We start from the raw sequence: 19,878 nt of genomic DNA, 5'->3' as shown, positions 1-19,878 counted from the left end.
GTGTAAAATTCACACAACGGTTATAAATGAGGCCCCAGCATCCTGCCCCTAGCCACATTCTCTAAAGCAAACTACCCCTCCCACTAAACATTCAACACACACTAAGCAAATGTCCTCATACGTGACTTCTTAACCTAAATGTTCTCTCCTCTCTCTCTCTCTCTCTCGTCTGTAGTGCCCACGGCCAGTATGACCCGCCTGGTGCGTTCTCGTACCCACTCTACCTCCAGCATGGGCTCTGTGGAGGGGAGTCGCAGCCGCACCCACACACAGCTAGAGGGCGCCACTGCTGCCGGCCCGGGTGTCGAACAGGCCAGGCCACAGACCATGGAGGTTTCCTGTTAAAGAACCCAGCCCAGAAAACCACCACCTCCCCCTCCCTCTTTTTCCTTTCCCATGCTCAAGGTCAGAGAGGATTGGAATCCTGAGGGGGTGTCTGAAACGTGTTCTGAAAGATAATTTATGAAGACAGAAGCAGTCAGGTTCTCTGCTATATTCTCTCACCATTTCCTGTTGTTGTCTGTCTATCATGCCTGTCTGTGCATGACTGCTGTGGTACGGCAACCTGAAAGTCAGTAAGCAGGCGGACGATGCTGCTTGTCTGGTTTTCCTTTTGTTGTCTACCAGCTCTCCCCATTAAAAGAGGAAGATGTTGTTTTTTTAATCTTTGAGATTTGAGATATATTTGTATTTATAACTATTTTGTGTCAGTGTGTCAGTTTAAAGATAACAGATGGAAAGGCATCAGGAGTTTTCTCTTGTAAAGTACTCTATACGGAGTAATGATGCCCCTCTTTCTGTCTCCCTCTGGGGTCTTCCTCACCTTGCTAATTGGTAAGATCAGACCAAATCACACCACCCCTCCTTAGTGATCCATTCCTTAATCAGTCTCATGACACCATTTTTTTCTTGATTCTTTTTTAATTGTTTTTATGTTGTGATTTGTGGGGAGAAAAATACCTTTGCTTTCCTGGATTGCAATACGATGTGATAAACTTGCTCCTGCTCTGTACCTTTATACCAAGAATATCTGACAGAATGACCCTCTAGTAGATGAAACGTAATGGACGTGTCTGTAGAATTGCTTTTGTCTAGATGTATCTAGAAATAGTTGCCTTGTTTGATATTTTCTTTTTTCGTGTGAGTTATTTGAAATGGCAGGCCCTGGGTTTTTGATCCCACCCACATTTATTATTGACGGGCAGAGAAAAGAACCAACCCACTGGGCACAGACGTCAGTTCAGTGTGTGTTCCATGTTGGTGCAACGTCATTTCATCGAAATGATGTGGAAACGACGTTGATTCGACCAGTGTGCCCAGTGGGAACATTTTACTGTAGTTTATTGAAAATTCAAGTCAAATGCGGAGAGTACCTAAACTAGCCCCAGCTCAGTCTGAGGTGAGTAAATGTCTGTGAATTGAGGTACATTACTACCTCTTTCATAAAATAAAACTAAAATATATTAACTTACATTGCTTCCAGTTAGTAGAAAATAGTATGTTTTCCCTCCTGATTAAATAAAGATGAGGTGAAAACGACAACGGGTCAGATGCCTAAGGGACTGTGGATTGTGTAATAAATGTTTTTATAGAGTTTCTTATTAATGTTATTAGTTGGTCGTTTTCTCTGTGGTTTTCCTGCATTTCTCTCTGATTGTACTACAGCTTGGGTGAGCACGTGGTGATGATGCATTGGACTCTGTCTGCATAGTATACGGGGTGCTATTAGTCATACTGTGCTGACTATGGCAATTTGTACTGATCATAAAATAAAGCTAGAAGCTGTACATGCCTGGACTTTTCATCTTATCCTTTCTGTCCCTGGCATGTCTGTTCTGTAACTTGGTAAACTAGCCTGATTTATAATAGTGGTCCTTGGTAGTTCAGTTGGTAGAGCATGGTGCTTGTAACGTCAGGGGAGTGACTTCGATACCTGGGACCATCCATGCATAAAATGGATGCGCCCATGACTAAGTAGCTTTGTATAAACATGTCTGCTAAATGGTATACAGTTATTGTTATTATTATTGTTGTTGTTATTATTATTAGGTTCGGCATCAGCAGTTTCTCATTCTATGTCAGTCACTGACACTCATGGTCTTATTTCTATTACAGCATATTTGATGACTGTCATTCATATTCCATTCACCCAGCTCGATGTAACATCCATAGGTTTAGGCTACTACATAATACTCAAATCGGCACAATGAATATCCCCCTGATCACAAGCAAACACATGTTACTCTCATACCAGACACACACAAACAGCTCGTTGTGTGTGTATGTATGTGTGTGTGTATGTATATATATATAATTCCTTCTCGCATCTATCCACTCTCCTCTCACATGCTCCCCTTGCTTGTGGGCTTCAGTGCAGAACACATCAGCTGTCTGTGACCAGGCGGGAAAAAAACTTTCCAAGCTAAACCTTCATATCATGACTGCTAACTGCTACACACAGCCTGCATCATTGTCACGTCATAGTCCACATAGGCATAGCTACTAGAACTAAGGCGTTAGTAAACCCACTACAATCATGCAGAACCGTGTAGTCCGACAAGCAGTTTAGCAGTTACACCGGCGGGCCCCAGAGGCAATGAATTAATAAAGCCAAAAGCTTACCTTGACTTGGACGAGTTCCAGTATTGGATAGCAATAGCCAGCTAGCTAACATAGCATCCCTCTGTTTGAGCTGGGTGTTTGAGTATGCTAAACTAGCTAGCTGCATTGGACACTAGCTAAGTAAGTGAAAATGGGAATAAAAAATCTAAGAAATATAGATAGCTCTCTCTTGCTTTTTAATTTTGGAAGAAGTTAATTTGTTCAAAACTGTTCAACTATTGTCTTTCACGCTCTGAGTCAACTACCACATTTTATGCACTGCAGTGCTAGTTAGCTGTAGCTTATGCTTTCAGTGCTAGATTAATTGTCTGATCCTTTGATTGGGTGGACATGTCAGTTCATGCTGCAAGAGCTCTGATAGGCTAGAGGACGTCCTCCGGAAGATGTCATAATTACTGTGTAAGTCTATGGAAGGGGTGAGAACTATGAGCCTCCTAGGTTTTATATTGAAGTCAATGTACCCAGAGGAGGACAGAAGTTAGCTGTCCTCCGGCTACACCATGGTGCTACCCTACAGAGTGAGGTTGAGGCTACGATAGAACTTCATTGCCAAACAGTGTGTTTTAATACATTTTTTGGTAACAAACATATTTAGTATAGTTTTATCTAAAAATAACTGTTTTAATGTTTCACTTTTTATTTTTATGAAATTCACTATGGAGGATAGTCCTCCCCTCTCCTCCCCATGGCCGAATGACTGGGCACGTGGCACGTGCCAGACCAGACTATCGCATTTGGGGCCCCAGGGCACCAACCTTTGGAGAGTTGGTGCTGCATTTCAACACATTTTGCCATAGTGCAGAGTAAAATGTGCAGCTTTATAATGCTACTATACACGTTTTGTCATGAGGCAGATCATTATTTAGCTATTTTATAGCTCATCTCATGCTTAACATTTTGCCATGAGAAAATGATAGTCACTCTCACTCATATTATATTAACATGACATAAGTCATGGCAAAATGTGTAGAATGCCAGGAAATTCATTTTAAAACTGCAAAAACTTCATTTCTCTACACCCCATGGCAAAATGGGTATAATTGCAGGTAATTCATTATAAAACATACATTTTTCTCTACACCATCAAGATGCGGTGCCAGTAAAAAAAAAACTCTTGTTTAGGGCCCCCAAAAGGCTAGGGCCGGCCCTGGCTACTGGTATAATGAAGTTAGTTCAGAGGGTTCAGTAGTTTAACAGCACAAATCAGTGTGGGCATGCAGAACCGTGAGCCCATATCTCTTGATAATGAGTACAAAAGGGTTATGAAGAGAAAAAGAATTGCTCAACACTTTTACCTAATCAACAGCATTTACCTGAATGATGAAGAATATGAAGCTCTATTCTGGGGGAAAAAACATTGTGACCTCACTTCACACCAGTGTATGTATGCCGCCGCTCATGCAGATGCTGCAAAACAGAACATTTGCACAGACCAATTGCACCTCATTGCTACAGCTGATGACTCATTGATCAAGTCACTGATGTCAAAGGTCTGTCTGTTCCAATTACTACAGCCCCATGTTCAGTAGATATTGTTGAACAAAATCTTTCTTCCTTTCTCTTTGTGCATCACTTTTTCTTTGTCTTCCCTCCACTCTTCTCCATTTCCCTCTCTTCACTCTGATATCTGAGTTGTGGTGTGTACATGTTTCAGGCCTCATTGAAACAGGAAACGGCGTGTGTGAGGTGAATATAAAAAAAAGTCCTCCTGTCAAATCTCTCCACTCAGATGTACTATAGATCACTCTGCTACGCGTACATAGACTCTACCTACCACCGATGCCTCCTTTCCTCTTGGAACACCACAAAGGAGAACACTCTTTCTTCATTGGAGCCTAAAGAAGTCTCCCACAGACTCTCATACACACATCGCACTCTCGTTCCACATGTGAACACTACCGACAGCGTGCAACTCCCAGACCCACTGGACTCTTCTGCCCTCTGGGCGGCACCTCTATCCTTGTGCTAGTCTACTGTGGTACTCTACAGCTCTGACATCAACTCATACCACCGCATCAGAAGACTGACGTTCACCAGTGCCACAGCAGGGAAATGCTGTGAGTATAAAAAATATTTTTGAGCTGTCTAATCGATCTGACTGTACTGTACACGTAAAAGGTTAGTTTTATCCAACTCAGATTTAAAATATTAAAAGTATACTTTTAACAACGGTCAAGTAAATATACACTCAGAATAGCTTCTATTTGTCGGGGCATGGACTCTACCAGGTGTCGAAGGTGTCGAGCCAGGCCTAATCGTCCAACATCAGCGCCTGATCTCACTAATGCTCTTATGGCTGAATGGAAACAAGTCCCTGCAGCAATGTTCCAACATCTAGTGGAAGGCCAGAAGAGTGGAGGCTGTAATAGCAGAAAAACAGGGGGACAAACTGATCTTTTCTCAATGATTATGTTACGTGCCATATTACAGAGCATTGAGGGAAGATATTTACAAATATTTAATACCAATATATTTCATGTGACTATTTCTGAAATGGTCATCTATTTTTGTGTCTACCATTGTCAAAATTAGACAAACACACACCAGGGTAGAAAGGTGTTCACAAAAAGAGCATTTATTTTCTACGCAATGATATCCTGCCACTTTTATGTTTGACTCCATTGATGCTTGAGATCTCATGCATTACTTTACAGTAAATCATGTTGCAAATTACGACACAAAACTTTTCATCTTATGCGGTGGTTTCTGCATCAGTGTATTGCTGCGAACTAATTTACCCATCTTCCATGGTTCCTGTGGAGCAGAAGGTTGCCATGAAATGTCCTATTTGTCACACGTGTGTTTGTGCAAATCACCAATGCATGACACTTCAACTAGTTGCACATTAGAGCATTGTTGTTTACATCAATTAGAGCAGTGGTCCCCAACCGGTCCATCACGATCGCCAATCGGACGGTTCAGATTATGGTGTCTGCAGTCATTTAAGAAGGCATAAAAAAATGTATACTGTGAGATTTCAAAATGTTTAAAACCATCACTAGAGAGAAACTGTCAAGGAATACAGCAAAGAGATGCTGTTTTTATAACTAGGCAAGTCAGTTAAGAATAAATTCTTATTTACAATGATGGCCTCCCCCGGCGACAGCGGGTCAATTGTGCGCCACCCTATGGGACTCCCAATCAAGGTCAGATGTGATTCAGCCTGGATTCGAACCAGGGACTGTAGTGGTACCTCTTGCACTGAGATGCGGTGTCAGAGATGCTGCGCCACTCGGGAGCCCAGTGAGTTGAGTTTAAGTTCTTACTCAACACTGTCAACACTTTGTATTCAAATCAAATCAAATGCATTTATATAGCCCTTCGTACATCAGCTGATATCTCAAAGTGCTGTACAGAAACCCAGCCTAAAACCCCAAACAGCAAGCAATGCAGGTGTAGAAGCACGTTGGCTAGGAAAAACTCCCTAGAAAGGCCAAAACCTAGGAAGAAACCTAGAGAGGAACCAGGCTATGTGGGGTGGCCAGTCCTCTTCTGGCTGTGCCGGGTGGAGATTATAACAGAACATGGCCAAGATGTTCAAATGTTCATAAATGACCAGCATGGTCGTATAATAATAAGGCAGAACAGTTGAAACTGGAGCAGCAGCACAGTCAGATGGACTGGGGACAGCAAGGAGTCATCATGTCAGGTAGTCCTGGGGCATGGTCCTAGGGCTCAGGTCCTCCGAGAGAGAGAAAAAAAAGAGAGAATTAGAGAGAGCATATGTGGGGTGGCCAGTCCATTCAACACTTTTTTATAAGCCATGAAATTTGCGTTCTTCCTATTTCCACTCACTTGAACCCTATCAACAAGCAGTGCAGCAGTAATGAACGATAAGGAAAGTGTATCTATAGGCTTGCGTTGTTGTTATTATTAGCAGCTTGGGAATATTTCACTTTCTCTGTTCATAGGAGTTCGAATTTGTGCATGAGAATTGTTGCATTAAATAATGCGGTGCGACTCGAGTTTCCCCATCAGCTGGAAGACGGTGTCCCTTCATGGTCAGTGTCAGTGGAGGAAAGGGAGAACGGAGGGATGTTGAGAGACGGACCCTCACTCTTCGACTCTCTCCCTCCGCTGAGACTGACCATCAGATGCAGACATTATCAGCCCAGTTAAATAAAAATAAAAAGCTAATTATTTACATTTATGCTCACTCACCTGTGCCTCACCAGTAATACAACAACGGATCTATTACCAGTCTGATCATATGCCTACCTCAAATTTAGAAATATATATATTTTTAAATGGCCCAAACAACAATGCTTTGTCAGGGCAATTCAAGCAAAGCCAATATGCGGTGATAATGTATTGGGCCTATAGCTTACTGCATGAACCTCATTGCTACAGTACTGTTTTTAATTGGTTAATGTTGCATAGGCTTGTGTTTAAAAATACATCTGAGCCGTAGAGCTCTGCTTGCATTTTGACTCAAAAAGTGATCTGAAAAGGTTGGTGACCACTGAATCTGAGAGTGTTCTATTATGTGTTCTAATATTGTTATATATTCAGTCGAAAGCCCCTTGTTTTCCTTGCCAACAGCACCTCGACAACCAGCAACCCCTGTGTAAAAACAAGAGTGTGGTTGGAAACTAAAGGGTGTTCAGAAGAGTGGTTTTCAACTTCCTCCCTCCTTTTGTCTGACTGGCAATAAATTAAATAAAAATAGGCAGGGCTATTTTAAATTCCCTTCACATTTTTGGTTTTGAAATATACTACCTGTAATAAGTTACAGTGAATTGTGATTGATGCAATAGTATGCACAGAAAACAGGTCTCTACCCATATGAAGAGTTTAATTCCAAAATGCTATACAGTGCATTTGGAAGGTATTCAGAGCCTTTGACATGTTCCACATTTTGTTACATTGCAGCCTTATTCTAAAATTGATTAATAAAACAACAACAAAATCCTCACACAATACCCCATAATGACATCACAATACCCCATAATGACATCACAATACCCCATAATGACAAAGCGAAAACAGGCTTTTAGAAATGTTTGCAAATGTATTAAAAACCTAAATACCTTATTTGCTTAAGTATTCAGACCCTTTGCTATGAGACATGAAATTGAGCTCAGGTGCATCCTGTTTCCATTGATCATCCTTGAGATGTTTCTACAACCTGTGGTAAATTCAATTGATTGGACACGATTTGGAAAGGCACACACCTGTCTATATAAGGTCCCACAGTTGACAGTACAAGTCAGAGCAAAAACCAAGCCATGAGGTCGAAGGAATTGTCCATAGAGCTCTGAGACAGGATTGTGTCGAGGCACAGATCTGGGGAAGGGTACCAAAACATTTCTGCAGCATTGAAGGTCCCCAAAAACACAGTGGGCTACATCATTCTTAAATGGAAGAAGTTTGGAACCACCAAGACTCTTCTAAGAGCTGCCCGTCAAGCCAAACTGAGCAATTAGGGGAGAAGAGCCTTTGTCAGGGAGATCGTCACTCTGACAGAGCTCCTGAGTTCCTATGTGGAGATGACAAAATCTTCCAGAAGGACAACCATCTCTGCAGCACTCCACCAATCAGGCCTTTATGATAGAGTGGCCAGATGGAAGCCACTCCTCAGTAAAATGCACCTGACAGGCCGCTTGGAGTTTGTCAAAAGGCACCTAAAGGACTCAGACCATGAGAAACAAGATTCTCTCGTCTGCTGCTCCAAAGCACTCAGGACCTCAGACTGGGGCGAAGGTTCACCTTCCAACAGGACAACGACCCTAAGCACACAGCCAAGACAACGCATGAGTGGCTTTGGGACAAATCTCTGAATGTCCTTGAGTGGTTCAGCTAGAGACTGGACTTGAACCCTATCGAATATCTCTGGAAAAAACTGAAAATAGTTGTGCGGCGATGCTCCCCATCCGACCTGACAGAGCTTGAGAGGATTTGCAGAGGAGAATGGGAGAAACACCCCAAATACAGGTGTGCCAAGCTTGTAGCCTCATTCCCAAGAAGACTTGAGGATGTAATCACTGCCAAAGGTGCTTCAACAAAGTACTGAGTAAAGGGTCTGAATTCTTATGTAAATGTGATATTTCATTTTTAATTTTTTTGTTAAACATTTGCAAAAATTTCCCAAAAACTGTTTAAACATAATGCTTCATCATTATGGGGTATTGTGTGCAGATTGATGAGGGGGGGGAAATGATTACATCCGTATTAGAATTAGGCTGTCATGTAACTAAATGTGAAAATAGTCAAGGGATCCGAATACTTCCCGAATGCACTGTATATCAGAAATGTTGGTAAATTAGGTTTTAATGTTTGAAAGAAGATATGAAAAAGATGAGTGTTTTTTTTTCTAATCACGGCAAGGAGTTGTTCGATGACATATTTGTTTAAAATCTATCACTTGATGGCTTAATTTCAGAAAGACGATCATGTTTTTTTTGTTGCAAAATGCTATATATCCACCTCATTATCAGAGAAATAAGTAGTACTGCCTGGCTTTACACAGTCAAATGTAACAAATAACTAAAGGTTGTTTTTTTTGGGGGGGGGGGGGGGCACAAAATGCATTTATGACATCATTTACATAAATATAAATACTTAAATACATTAATATGAGATCTATATATAAAACATTTACATTTGACGTTTTAGTCATTCAGCAGATGCTGTTATCCAGAGTGACTTACAGTAAGTGCATTCAACTTAAGATGGCTAGGTTGGACAACCACATATCACAGTCAAATATACAGGATACAAACATTCCATTCTAGCTTAACAATGGATACATAGTGTATTGCACCAACAAACAAATAAAACATCTCAAATCTATGAATATATAAATAAATCTGAGAAGAGTCATATTTTACACACACATGCAAACATTTCTGATACAAAAAAAAACGTGAAAAATTGGTGGATATAGCATTTTGGAAATAATTGGCTATTAAGTAATAGCTGTGATTCCCTCTAACCCACAGAGTCCTCTGGTGACCCATAAGAGCTTGACATCGCCATGGGCAGTGGGCCCAGTAAAGAGTGTCGGGGATCCAGCACTCAGGCAGCCTTGCTGGGCCAGGAAGAGCCCGCTGAGTCAGTCATACTGGGTAAGGCCTGCCCTCCCATCTCGGTCTGAGCACAGCACAGGACTCTGGGAAACATGCCAATAATAGCCTTTCTCTGTCCTCAGAGGTCAATCGTCCTGGGATTGTTTTGACAGAAACCTATAGGGAATTGGAAGTGTGCACGACAGCCCGGTCTATTTATGGTTAAGGACAATCATTGGATAACCTGCATTTTTACTTAACTTATTTCTTCTTAAAAATGCATTGTTGGTTAAGGGCTTGTAAGTAAGCATTTCACTGTAAGGTTGTATTCAGCACATGTGACAAATACAATTTGATTTGATTTCAAAGTTCAAATCAAATCAATGCAACCAACATAATGCGGAATTGTTTTTGTTAATGTTCCTGCATCCATAGTGTGGTGATGCTGTTGCTATGCATCCATGGTGTGGTGATGCTGTTCCTATGCATCCATGGTGTGGTGATGCTGTTCCTGCATCCATAGGGTGATGCTGTTGCTATGCATCCATGGTGTGGTGATGCTGTTGCTATGCATCCATGGTGTGGTGATGCTGTTCCTATGCATCCATGGTGTGGTGATGCTGTTGCTATGCATCCATGGTGTGGTGATGCTGTTGCTATGCATCCATGGTGTGGTGATGCTGTTGCTATGCATCCATGGTGTGGTGATGCTGTTCCTATGCATCCATGGTGTGGTGATGCTGTTGCTATGCATCCATGGTGTGGTGATGCTGTTGCTATGCATCCATGGTGTGGTGATGCTGTTGCTATGCATCCATGGTGTGGTGATGCTGTTCCTATGCATCCATGGTGTGGTGATGCTGTTGCTATGCATCCATGGTGTGGTGATGCTGTTCCTATGCATCTGTGGTGTGGTGATGCCCTAGATGTTTAGATGCCTCTCTGTTAAATATGACCATAGTTGGTGTGCAAGAAAGAGGACAAAAACAATCCTGGTCTTCTGTTGAACCACCAGAGGAGAGAAATTCGCCTTTGCACTCCTTCTAAACAACGCACTTTAAGAAAAAAACTTTGTCCACTCTGTTCGTAACAGGTTTTAGTTTTGGGAACAGAACTGTATTGAGATCAAATGTTTGATCGGTGAGAAAATTTACCGAATGTCGGCCAAAGTCCATCTCGTTTCCTTCTTCTCCTGCCGGCCCCTTGGCTTCCTCTCACTACCACATTTAGTAATGAATGGAAACACCAAGCGGATGCTTCACATTCATACATCCGGTGAAATATCGATCTCATTGTTCAATCTGTGGCTGTACCTCTACTCACCCTCTAGAAATGGTGTGAACCAGGTGACATTGAATTCCTCAAGATGTTAGTTGATGAAGATCACATCAATCATTTAGCTCAGAAAGACTGACGATCATCTCATTTGTGTAACTTGGAAGTATCTTGCCTAACCATGACTACTCACATTCAAAGTGTTGCGTCACATTCAAAGCACTGCGTTGTCATGGTTTGAGGTTCTCATAGGAGACTGACACTAATCTTTCATGTATCTGTTCTGTCTACAGAGAGCAGCAAGTATATGGTAGTGGCCCTGTATAACTATCCCACTGGTCCCCCAGCACACTGCCGCATCCACACTGGAGAGAGACTCAGCCTGCTTTCAGAGTAAGAAACCATAGCCTCTCCATACAACTACCATAATTACTACTACTACTACTACTACTGTGATGTGTGTTTTTCCTGCAATAACTTATGTATGTCTTGTGTTTCTGTGAATGTGCATGTCTATATAGCGAGGGGGAGTGGTGGAAGGTGAGATCCTCTGCCACAGGCAATGAGAGCTACATCCCCAGCAACTACACAGCCAAGGTGTACCACAGGTGAGTCCGCCAATCCATCTGACTCTATTCCCCTTTGGAATCTCTATTTACATGGCTCTGTCTATTTCTATGTCTGACTCTATCTCTATGCTCTTGGCCTAGGTGGCAGTATGAGGGTCTCAGCCGAGAGAAGGCTGAGGAGCTCCTCTTTCTGCCCTACAACCAGACTGGCTCTTTTCTAGTCAGGGAGAGTAAGACCCACCCTGGTCAGTTCAGTTCACACTCCAGGCTACACATTATCAAACGCTAACAAGACCAGGGAAACGATCTTAAAAATGTTATCGATAAACCTGAAGTGATAAAACGTGGTGACTGAAGTATGGTCTTACACTGTCCACTCTAGGTGCCAACTCCCTGTCAGTGCGTAAGAGCAGTGACCAAGATCGTCGCTCAGTCAAACACTACCGGATCCAACAACTGGAGAATGGCTGGCTCTACATCTCCCCCTGCCTCACCTTCCCCAACCTCAGAGCTCTGGTAGACCACTACTCAGGTCAGGTGCTTTAAAGCATTTACAGTGGTGTAGAAAATACTGAAGGCTGTAGTTACATCTTGTCAAGCCCTTTTGAGTCCAACCCACACATTTGAACCTTTTGTGTGGCAGTGGAATAAAAGCTGGGGACACATAAAGCATCTTCAGTCATTAAATTGTAGTATTCATGTTCAGGCTGAGTTGTAACAGACTGATTGACATCTCCTTCCAGAGGTCCGTGATGGGCTGTGCTGTCTGCTAGGGGAGCCCTGCTTCATCCAGGGGTCCAACAACGTTCCTGTGGTTACTGGGCCACTCCCCATGGCTGTCAGGAAGCCCACCCTCAACTGGAAAGATATGGACAGGTGAGGTCATTTACTGTTGTGGTATAGTAATAGGTTGCCAGTCTCTGTGTATCCATGTCTGTCAATAAATCTTATCCTGAACAAAAATATAAACGCAACGTGACAATTTCAACAATTTTACTGAGTTACAGTTCATATAAGGAAATCAGTCAATTGAAATCAATTAATTAGGCCATAATCTATGGATTTCACATGAGTTGGCAGGAGCACAGCCATTTGGGAGCCAGGCTCGGCCAATCAGAGTCAGGCAGAAATACTCCTCAGTTGGCTGGTCTCAGACAATCCCGCAGGTGAAGAACCCGGGTGTGGAGGTCCTGGGCTGGCGGCGTGTTTACACGTGGTCTGCAGTTGTGAGGCCGGTTGGACATACTGCCAAATTCTTTACAATGATGTTGGAGGCGGCTTATGGTAGAGAAATTAGCATTCAATTATCTGGCAACAGCTCTGGTGGAAATGTCTGCAGTCCGCATGTCAATTGCATGCTCCCTCAATACTTGAGACATCTGTGGCATTGTGCTGTGTCACAAAGCTGCACATTTTAGAATGGCCTTATTGTCCCCAGCACAAAGTGCACATGTGTAATGATCATGCTGTTTATTCAGCTTCTTGATATGCCACACCTGTCAGGTGGATATATTATCTTGGCAAATAAGAAATGCTCACTAACAGGGATGTAAACAAATTTGTGCACAACATTTTTAAGAAAAAAGCTTTTTGTGCGTATGGAACATTTCTGAGATTTTATTTCAGCTCATGAAACATGGACCCAACACTTTACATGTTGAGATTATATTTTTGTTTAGTACATATTCTTTGTCAACATTTCCTCACTAATGGGGTTTCTCTGTCTGTCTGCAGCTCCATGATTTTTGGCAAGGACAAAGGCAAGGACAATGAGGATTCCCTGGTGAGCGAGGGATTAAAGGAGGCCATCAAATCCTACCGCTTCATGACAGAGGACTGCAAAGGCTCCAGCCACAAATGGGACAGCTGAGCATGGATCTGGCATCATAACGACAGAGAGATACTCAGACTAAAACAGACCATAAGATGGAGAGCTTTGCATCAAGCTACCCATTAAAGCTGAGGCAATCCTGAGGACCAGACATTCTGGCCATGAACCCAATGGATCTCATTAAAGGAATGTTGTTAGGAGAACTGGAAATCACAACTCAACCACTGCAGAGAACCATGGTTCTCAGAGCTATGGTTGTAGAGTGCTCAACATTACATTGCCAAGCAGCTGAGGCCCATCTTTGCTTGGATTCGTGAACAGAATAAATGTTTAGATCCTGGAGGCAGACTTTGCTAGACTTAACAGAAAGTAGTTTGAAAGTGAGATATACAGCCTTATGAAAGTGATCCCGTATCATCAATAAACAGACTATATGTTTGGTTTTGTGGAAGTACGCTACCTTGAAAACAATTAAGGAACTGTGAGGTATAAGAATTAGTCTGTTTGATTTATGTGTTTCCTGTCCTGAACATTAACACCTTTTAGCTGTTGCTTGTTCTCTTCCGCACCACAGTCTTGACTTTGGCACAGGAAATGGTCAAGGTGCAGTGGAAAGCACAATGGTGTGGCAGAGACAGAAAGTTTGGGTTGTGGTAAAGAGCATCTCAAAGTTATGTCAAATATTATGGTATGAAACACTGACATGTTCTTGTGAGGTTTCATCAACTTAAACAATGCACTGTAGTGTGTGTGTGTATGTATATATATATGTTAATATCGAGTTTCGTGATGTTTTTGGGTGGGTGGAAATTAATTTTTTATTTTGTTTAACTATTCTACATTAAAATGTTGCATTTAGTGAAATATGGGGAAATTATTTTGTTGATATGCTGGTTTTTCACAAATCAGAGAATGAATAACCAAACGCATAAACGCATAAATAACCAAATACATTTCACACATGAAGTGACAAGTATTTGGCGTACCTTTATTTACGACTGTATCTGGTCTTGTATCGCCACCTGCTGGGGGAAATGCGTAGGTCGTCAGGTTGGCGGAGACGTCAGTGACACACACGCGCCAAACCCATTCAATTTACTTCCCCGTTAACCGTTTAGTGTGTTGTTGTTGCACTTGTTAATAATTGAATCAGTGTATTTAGCTGTTATCCAATACCCCGGTTCTTAATGCTTAGGTTGCTGTGCACTATTCGTTTGTGCGTAATTCATGTCTTTACATAAATCAAATCAAATCAAATGTATTTATATAGCCCTTCGTACATCAGCTGATATCTCAAAGTGCTGTACAGAAACCCTGCCTAAAACCCCAAACAGCAAGCAATGCAGGTGTAGAAGCACATTTGATCAACAATGCAAAAGGACAACAGTTTTACAGAGCTGGAGATGCCTTCAGGGGCCTTCAGAAAGTATTCACGCCGCTTGACTTTTACACACCGCTTGACTACACATTTGTTGTGTTACAGCCTGAATGTAACATTTATTACATTGAGATTTTGTGTCACTGGCCTGCACACAATACCCCAATGTCAAAGTGGAATTATGTTTTTAGACATTTTTTACAAATGAATTACATATGACAAACTGAAATGTCTTGACAATAAGTACTAAACCTCTTTGTTGTGGAAAGCCTAAATAAGTAAAGGAGTAAATATTTTATTAAGTCAAATAATGCCTTGATCACACCTACAATATATTTGCGCAAAATGTGTGAAACAAAAAGTTCGACATTCACCTTCTGCTACCATTTCGTTCAAGCCATCTATGCATACAATTCGGTGCATATGTTGGACGATAAAAAGAAACGGAATAGACCTAAGCAGAAGGAATAGACCTAAGCAGAAGGAATAGACCTAAGCAGAAGGAATAGACCTAAGCAGAAGGAATAGACCTAAGCATAGGCAAAATCCTAGAGGGAAATCTGGTTCCGTCTGCTTTCCAACAGACACTGGGAGACAAATTCACCTTTCAGCAGGACAGTAACCTAAAACATAAAAAATACATGAGTTGCTTACCAAGACTGCATTAAATGTTATTGGGTGGCTTAGTTACAGTTTTGACTTAAATCAGCTTGTAAATCTATGGCAAAGCTTGAAAATGGCTATCTAGCAATAGTCAACAACCAACTTGACAGAGTATGAAGACTTTTTTTAAAGAATAATGTGCTAATATTGTACAATCCAGGTGTTCAAAGCTCTTAGAGACTTACCCAGAAAGACTCACAGCTGTCATCGCTGCCAAATGTGATTCTAAAATGTATTGACTCAGGGTGTGAATAATTATGTAAATCAAATATTTCTGTATTTCATTTTTAATAAATGTGCAAACATTTCTATACACATAATTCCACTTTGACATTATGGGGTATTGTTTGTAGGCCAGTGACAAAATCTAAATTTGATCAATTTTAAATTCATTCAAATTGCGTAACACAACAAAAATGTAGAAAAAGTCTAGAGGTGTGAATCCTCTCTGAAGGCCACTGTATAATACTAATCTACCTCTCTTTGTTTCCTCATATCTTTCAGGACATGAAAGTTGTTAACCCCTTTCCATCTTGCCTGATGTTGGGCTTAATTTTTCAGTGCCTCTGTTGGAAAAAAATGATCATGTGTGGGTGTGTGCACACACCAATCAGCGTGCTGAATTTGCCATCATGTTGTAAAGAGCCTGGCCACTCTGATGGAACTCATTCTGCCACTGAGTCATTACTTAACAACTTACACGTGGATCACGTAAATCAAGTGCTGTTTGCATATGAAAATGTCACAGGATGCATTTGCTCCATTGTCAACATGTTTTGTTGGTGGCCCTGTCTTTGAGGGTATTCACAAACTAAGGAGTATGGCTCATCACAAGTTCCACAAACCCTACTGGCTGCTTGCCCACTTCAACATGCCATCACCACGCTTCTTCCGTTCGTGAATCGTTTGGCTTTAAAGTGGCATACCAGTCTGATTTTCACCTCAATTAACACCAGATTTACGTAACAAACAGCACATCTCAATGGGTGGTCCAGGTAAGTCATGACATAGCAAACGTGTGTGTGTAAATTACTATTATCAGCCAAAGAGATGATTCCAACGGCATTGTCTTCAACTAGCTAACTAATCCTTCTTTTAAGATGCTGAAAAGCTGCTGCATACCGTTTTGTTTGAACAATAGTAGAAGGAAAGACCAGCAAATTAAGTTTTACCAACTGCCCAAGGACCAGATTAGACTAACTTTATGGTTTCAGGCCATTACGCCGCTATGATGATGGAAAGCTGTGGGCTCCAGTTACTTCATACATTAATGTGTGTTCAAATCACCGGCAAGTCACTTGTTTGCATTTAACTAGCTACGTGTATTGCATAAAGCTTGCTTGTTAGCTTGTAGTAAGGACTAGTGAGCTGTATCCATCCAAATAACAGCTATTATATTATCCGGCATTTGTAGAAAACTTTAATTCAAAAGAATCAAATAGGACGAGTACTGTACAGAAATGAACGCGTATCAGAATAAAAACGTCAATAATAAAAAATAAGTCGGTTTTGATATCGCCATAGGCTACTTTATTTGGTAGGGTTGTCTCCGTAAAGTTGAAAGAACATGTAGGCAAGCCGCCAAGAATATACTTTTCTACATACCTGGACCTTTCAAGGGCAAGCAAAGACTAAATAGTTATGTGACATATCAAAGTCAAGCGAATAAGTGCTTTTGCGGCACAGTCGATAGCGCGCCGGACCTCGGGCTCGAAGGCTCCCTGCTGTTTCATTACAGTATATTCTATCAAATAGGCCTCACATAGCAAATTAGCAGTTAAATTCAACACACACAAAAAAAAAACACTTCCACTACAAACTGCAGTTGCTACATTCATTTTTGGACTAACAAATGAATGATATTCAATCAAGAAAATTGTATTCATCACATGCAGCGATTAAATACTTTACCGGGAAATGCTTACGAGTCCTTTCCCAACAATGCAGAGTAAAAAAGTAAGAGAACTTAGCTAAATAAAAAAAGGAAATATTAACATAATAAAACAGCAATAACAAGGCTAAATACAAGGAGTACCAGTACCGAGGCATGGATTCTACAAGGTGTCGAAAGCGTTCCACAGGGATGCTGGCCCATGTTGACTCCAATACTTCACACAGTTGTGTCAAGTTGGCTGGATGTCCTTTGGCTGGTGGACCATTCTTGATACACACTGGAAACTGTTGAGCGTAAAAAAACACAGCAGCGGTGCAGTTTTTGACACAACCCGGTGTGCCTGGCACCTACGACCAAACCCCGTTCAAAAGCACTTAAATATTTTGTCTTGCCCATTCACCCTCTGAATGGCACACATACACAATCCATGTCTCAATTGTCTAAAGGCTTAAAAATCATTCTTAAACCTGTCTCCCCATCATCTACACCGATTGAAGTGGATTTGCCACATGCGCCGAATACAACAAGTGTAGACCTTACCGTGAAATGCTTACATACAAGCCCTTAACCAACAGTGCAGTTTTAAGAGTTAAGAAAATATTCACCAAATAAACTAAACTAAAAAATAATAAGAAGTAACACAATAACATAACAATAACCAGGCTATATACAGGGGGTACAGGTACCGAGTCAGTGTACTGGGGTACAGGTTAGAGGTCATTTGTACATGTAGGTAGGGGTGAAGTGACTATGCATAGATAATAAACAGCAAGTAGCAGCAGTGTACAAAACAATTGGAGGAAGGGGGGGGGGGTCAATGTAATAGTCCGATGGCCATTTGATTAATTTTCCAACAGTCTTATGGCTTGGGGGTAGAAGCTGTTAAGGAGCTTTTTGGTCCTAGACTTGGTGCTCTGGTACTGCTTGCTGTGGGTCACTGGAGTCTTTGACAATTTTATGGGCTTTCCTCTGACACCGCCCAGTATATACACTTCCTTTCAAAGGTTTGGGGTCACTTAGAAATGTCCTTAAAAATATATTTAAAAATCACTTTTTTTGGTCCATTAAAATAACATTAAATTGATCAGAAATACAGTGTAGACATTGTTAATGTTGTAAATGACTATTGTAGCTGGAAATGGCTGATTTGTAATGGAATATCTACATAGGTGTACAGAGGCCCATTATCAGCAACCATCACTCCTGTGTTCCAATGGCACGTTATGTTAGCTAATCCAAGTTTATCATTTTAAAAGGCTAATTGATCATTAGAAAACCCTGTTGCAGTTATGTTAGCACAGCTGAAAACTGTTGTTCTGATTAAAGAAGCAATAAAACTGGCCTTCTTTAGACTAGTTGAGTATCTGGAGCATCAGTATTTGTGGGTTCGATTACAGGCTCAAAATGGCCAGAAACAAATAACTTGTGGAAGACTACCCGTAACGTTTGACCCAAGTTAAACATTTTAAAGGCAATGCTACAAAATACTAATTGAGTGTATGTAAACTTCTAACCCAGTGGGAATGTGATGAAAGAAATACAAGCTGAAATAAATAATTCTCTCTACTGTTATTCTGACATTTCACATTCTTAAAATAAAGTGGTGATCCTAACTGACCTAGGACAGGGAATTTTTACTAGGATTAAATGTCAAGAATTGTGAAAAACTGAGTTTAAATGTACTTAGCTAAGATGTATGTAAACTTCCGACTTCTACTGTACCTCTTCCATTGGTTCTTCCCGTAGACCACTCCCCTGTTCCAAAGCAGTTTCTGGTCCTTGGCTTGGACGGGATGGTTGATGGCTGAAACGTACAGTTGATCCATCCCCGCTTTGAGCCCCGGTGGGCTTGCCGGTGGGCTTTGGTGGGGGAAACTCCACCACATCATCTTTAAGATAACCACCTGGTTATCGGCTTGTTTGTTGCCTGATTCTGGTGGTTGAGGATGAAGCCTTCTTTGGTGCTTTAGGATTAGCACCTGGCTCTTTTATCTGTTACAAATCAAATCAAATTTTATTTGTCACATACACATGGTTAGCAGATGTTAATGCGAGTGTAGCGAAATGCTTGTGCTTCTAGTTCTGACAATGCAGTAATAACCAACCAGTAATCTAACCTAACAATTCACAACAACTACCTTATACACACAAGCGTAAAGGGATGAAGAATATGTACATAAAGAGATATGAATGAGTGATGGTAACTACAACATAGCGTGACTGTTAACGCTCCATTACTGCAGTCATTATTAATAAAGTTTGATGGTTTTGAAGAAATCTAAAAGTCTCTCCTTTGATTAGAGTAATTACCACGATAATTGTCAGCATTTCTGGTATTGTTACAAAACAGATTTGTCCCAAATGGTTCAGTTGGTAGCACTTGGTGCTTGCAATGCCAGTGTTATAGGTTCGATTCCCTCCGGGACCAGTACGGGGAAAAGTTATAAGATGTATGTGCTCAACTGTAAGTCGCTCTGGATAAGAGCAGTATTCAATTATTACTAACATTTTTAAAAATGTAGCTAGCCTGCTAATGTTGATATGCTCGCTATGTTTACCACTACTATTGATAAAATGGGTTAACATACAAAAACACTTCAGTGTTTGAAATAGCTTTTGTCCAGTTACATTAAATAATA

General features: G+C 41.2%; 2 protein-coding genes across 9 annotated transcripts in view; both read left to right on the top strand.

The window, feature by feature from the left end:
* Window positions 1-14,168, top strand: part of LOC109869229 (protein NDRG3) — a 74,002-nt gene extending 59,834 nt beyond the window's left edge. For 5 of the 8 annotated variants that reach the window (XM_031804190.1, XM_031804189.1, XM_031804188.1 and 2 more), the window contains one exon: window positions 176-1,797. In XM_031804190.1, coding sequence (XP_031660050.1) covers window positions 176-345 — 170 coding nt within the window. In that variant the 3' untranslated portion in view covers window positions 346-1,797. Of the gene's footprint in view, window positions 1-175; window positions 4,680-9,563; window positions 9,690-11,197; window positions 11,298-11,425; window positions 12,006-12,216; window positions 12,350-13,207 lie in introns of those variants that run through there. The other 3 variants (XR_004205297.1, XR_004205296.1, XM_031804187.1) reach the window with 3 other exon arrangements.
* On the top strand, window positions 9,599-13,343 carry LOC109869230 (src-like-adapter 2). The gene is made up of 7 exons (XM_031803665.1): window positions 9,599-9,689; window positions 11,198-11,297; window positions 11,426-11,512; window positions 11,615-11,718; window positions 11,856-12,005; window positions 12,217-12,349; window positions 13,208-13,343. Exons 1-7 carry the CDS (start codon window positions 9,599-9,601, stop codon window positions 13,341-13,343), a joined length of 801 nt encoding a protein of 266 aa, XP_031659525.1.
* Window positions 14,169-19,878: the final 5,710 nt, after the last annotated feature.

The sequence above is a fragment of the Oncorhynchus kisutch genome, linkage group LG24, assembly GCF_002021735.2.
Source record: "Oncorhynchus kisutch isolate 150728-3 linkage group LG24, Okis_V2, whole genome shotgun sequence".
Lineage (NCBI taxonomy): Eukaryota > Metazoa > Chordata > Actinopteri > Salmoniformes > Salmonidae > Oncorhynchus > Oncorhynchus kisutch.
This window is presented reverse-complemented; position numbering and strand designations above follow the sequence as displayed.

What these genes read in the sequence shown, in the direction of transcription:
- LOC109869230 (XM_031803665.1), top strand. Translation starts at nt 9,599, where the DNA reads ATGGGCAGTGGGCCCAGTAAAGAGTGTCGGGGATCCAGCACTCAGGCA. An exon ending in CGCTGAGTCAGTCATACTGG is followed by an intron (nt 9,690 to 11,197) that starts GTAAGGCCTGCC and finishes TTCTGTCTACAG; the next exon opens with AGAGCAGCAAGTATATGGTA. An exon ending in ACAGCCAAGGTGTACCACAG is followed by an intron (nt 11,513 to 11,614) that starts GTGAGTCCGCCA and finishes CTCTTGGCCTAG; the next exon opens with GTGGCAGTATGAGGGTCTCA.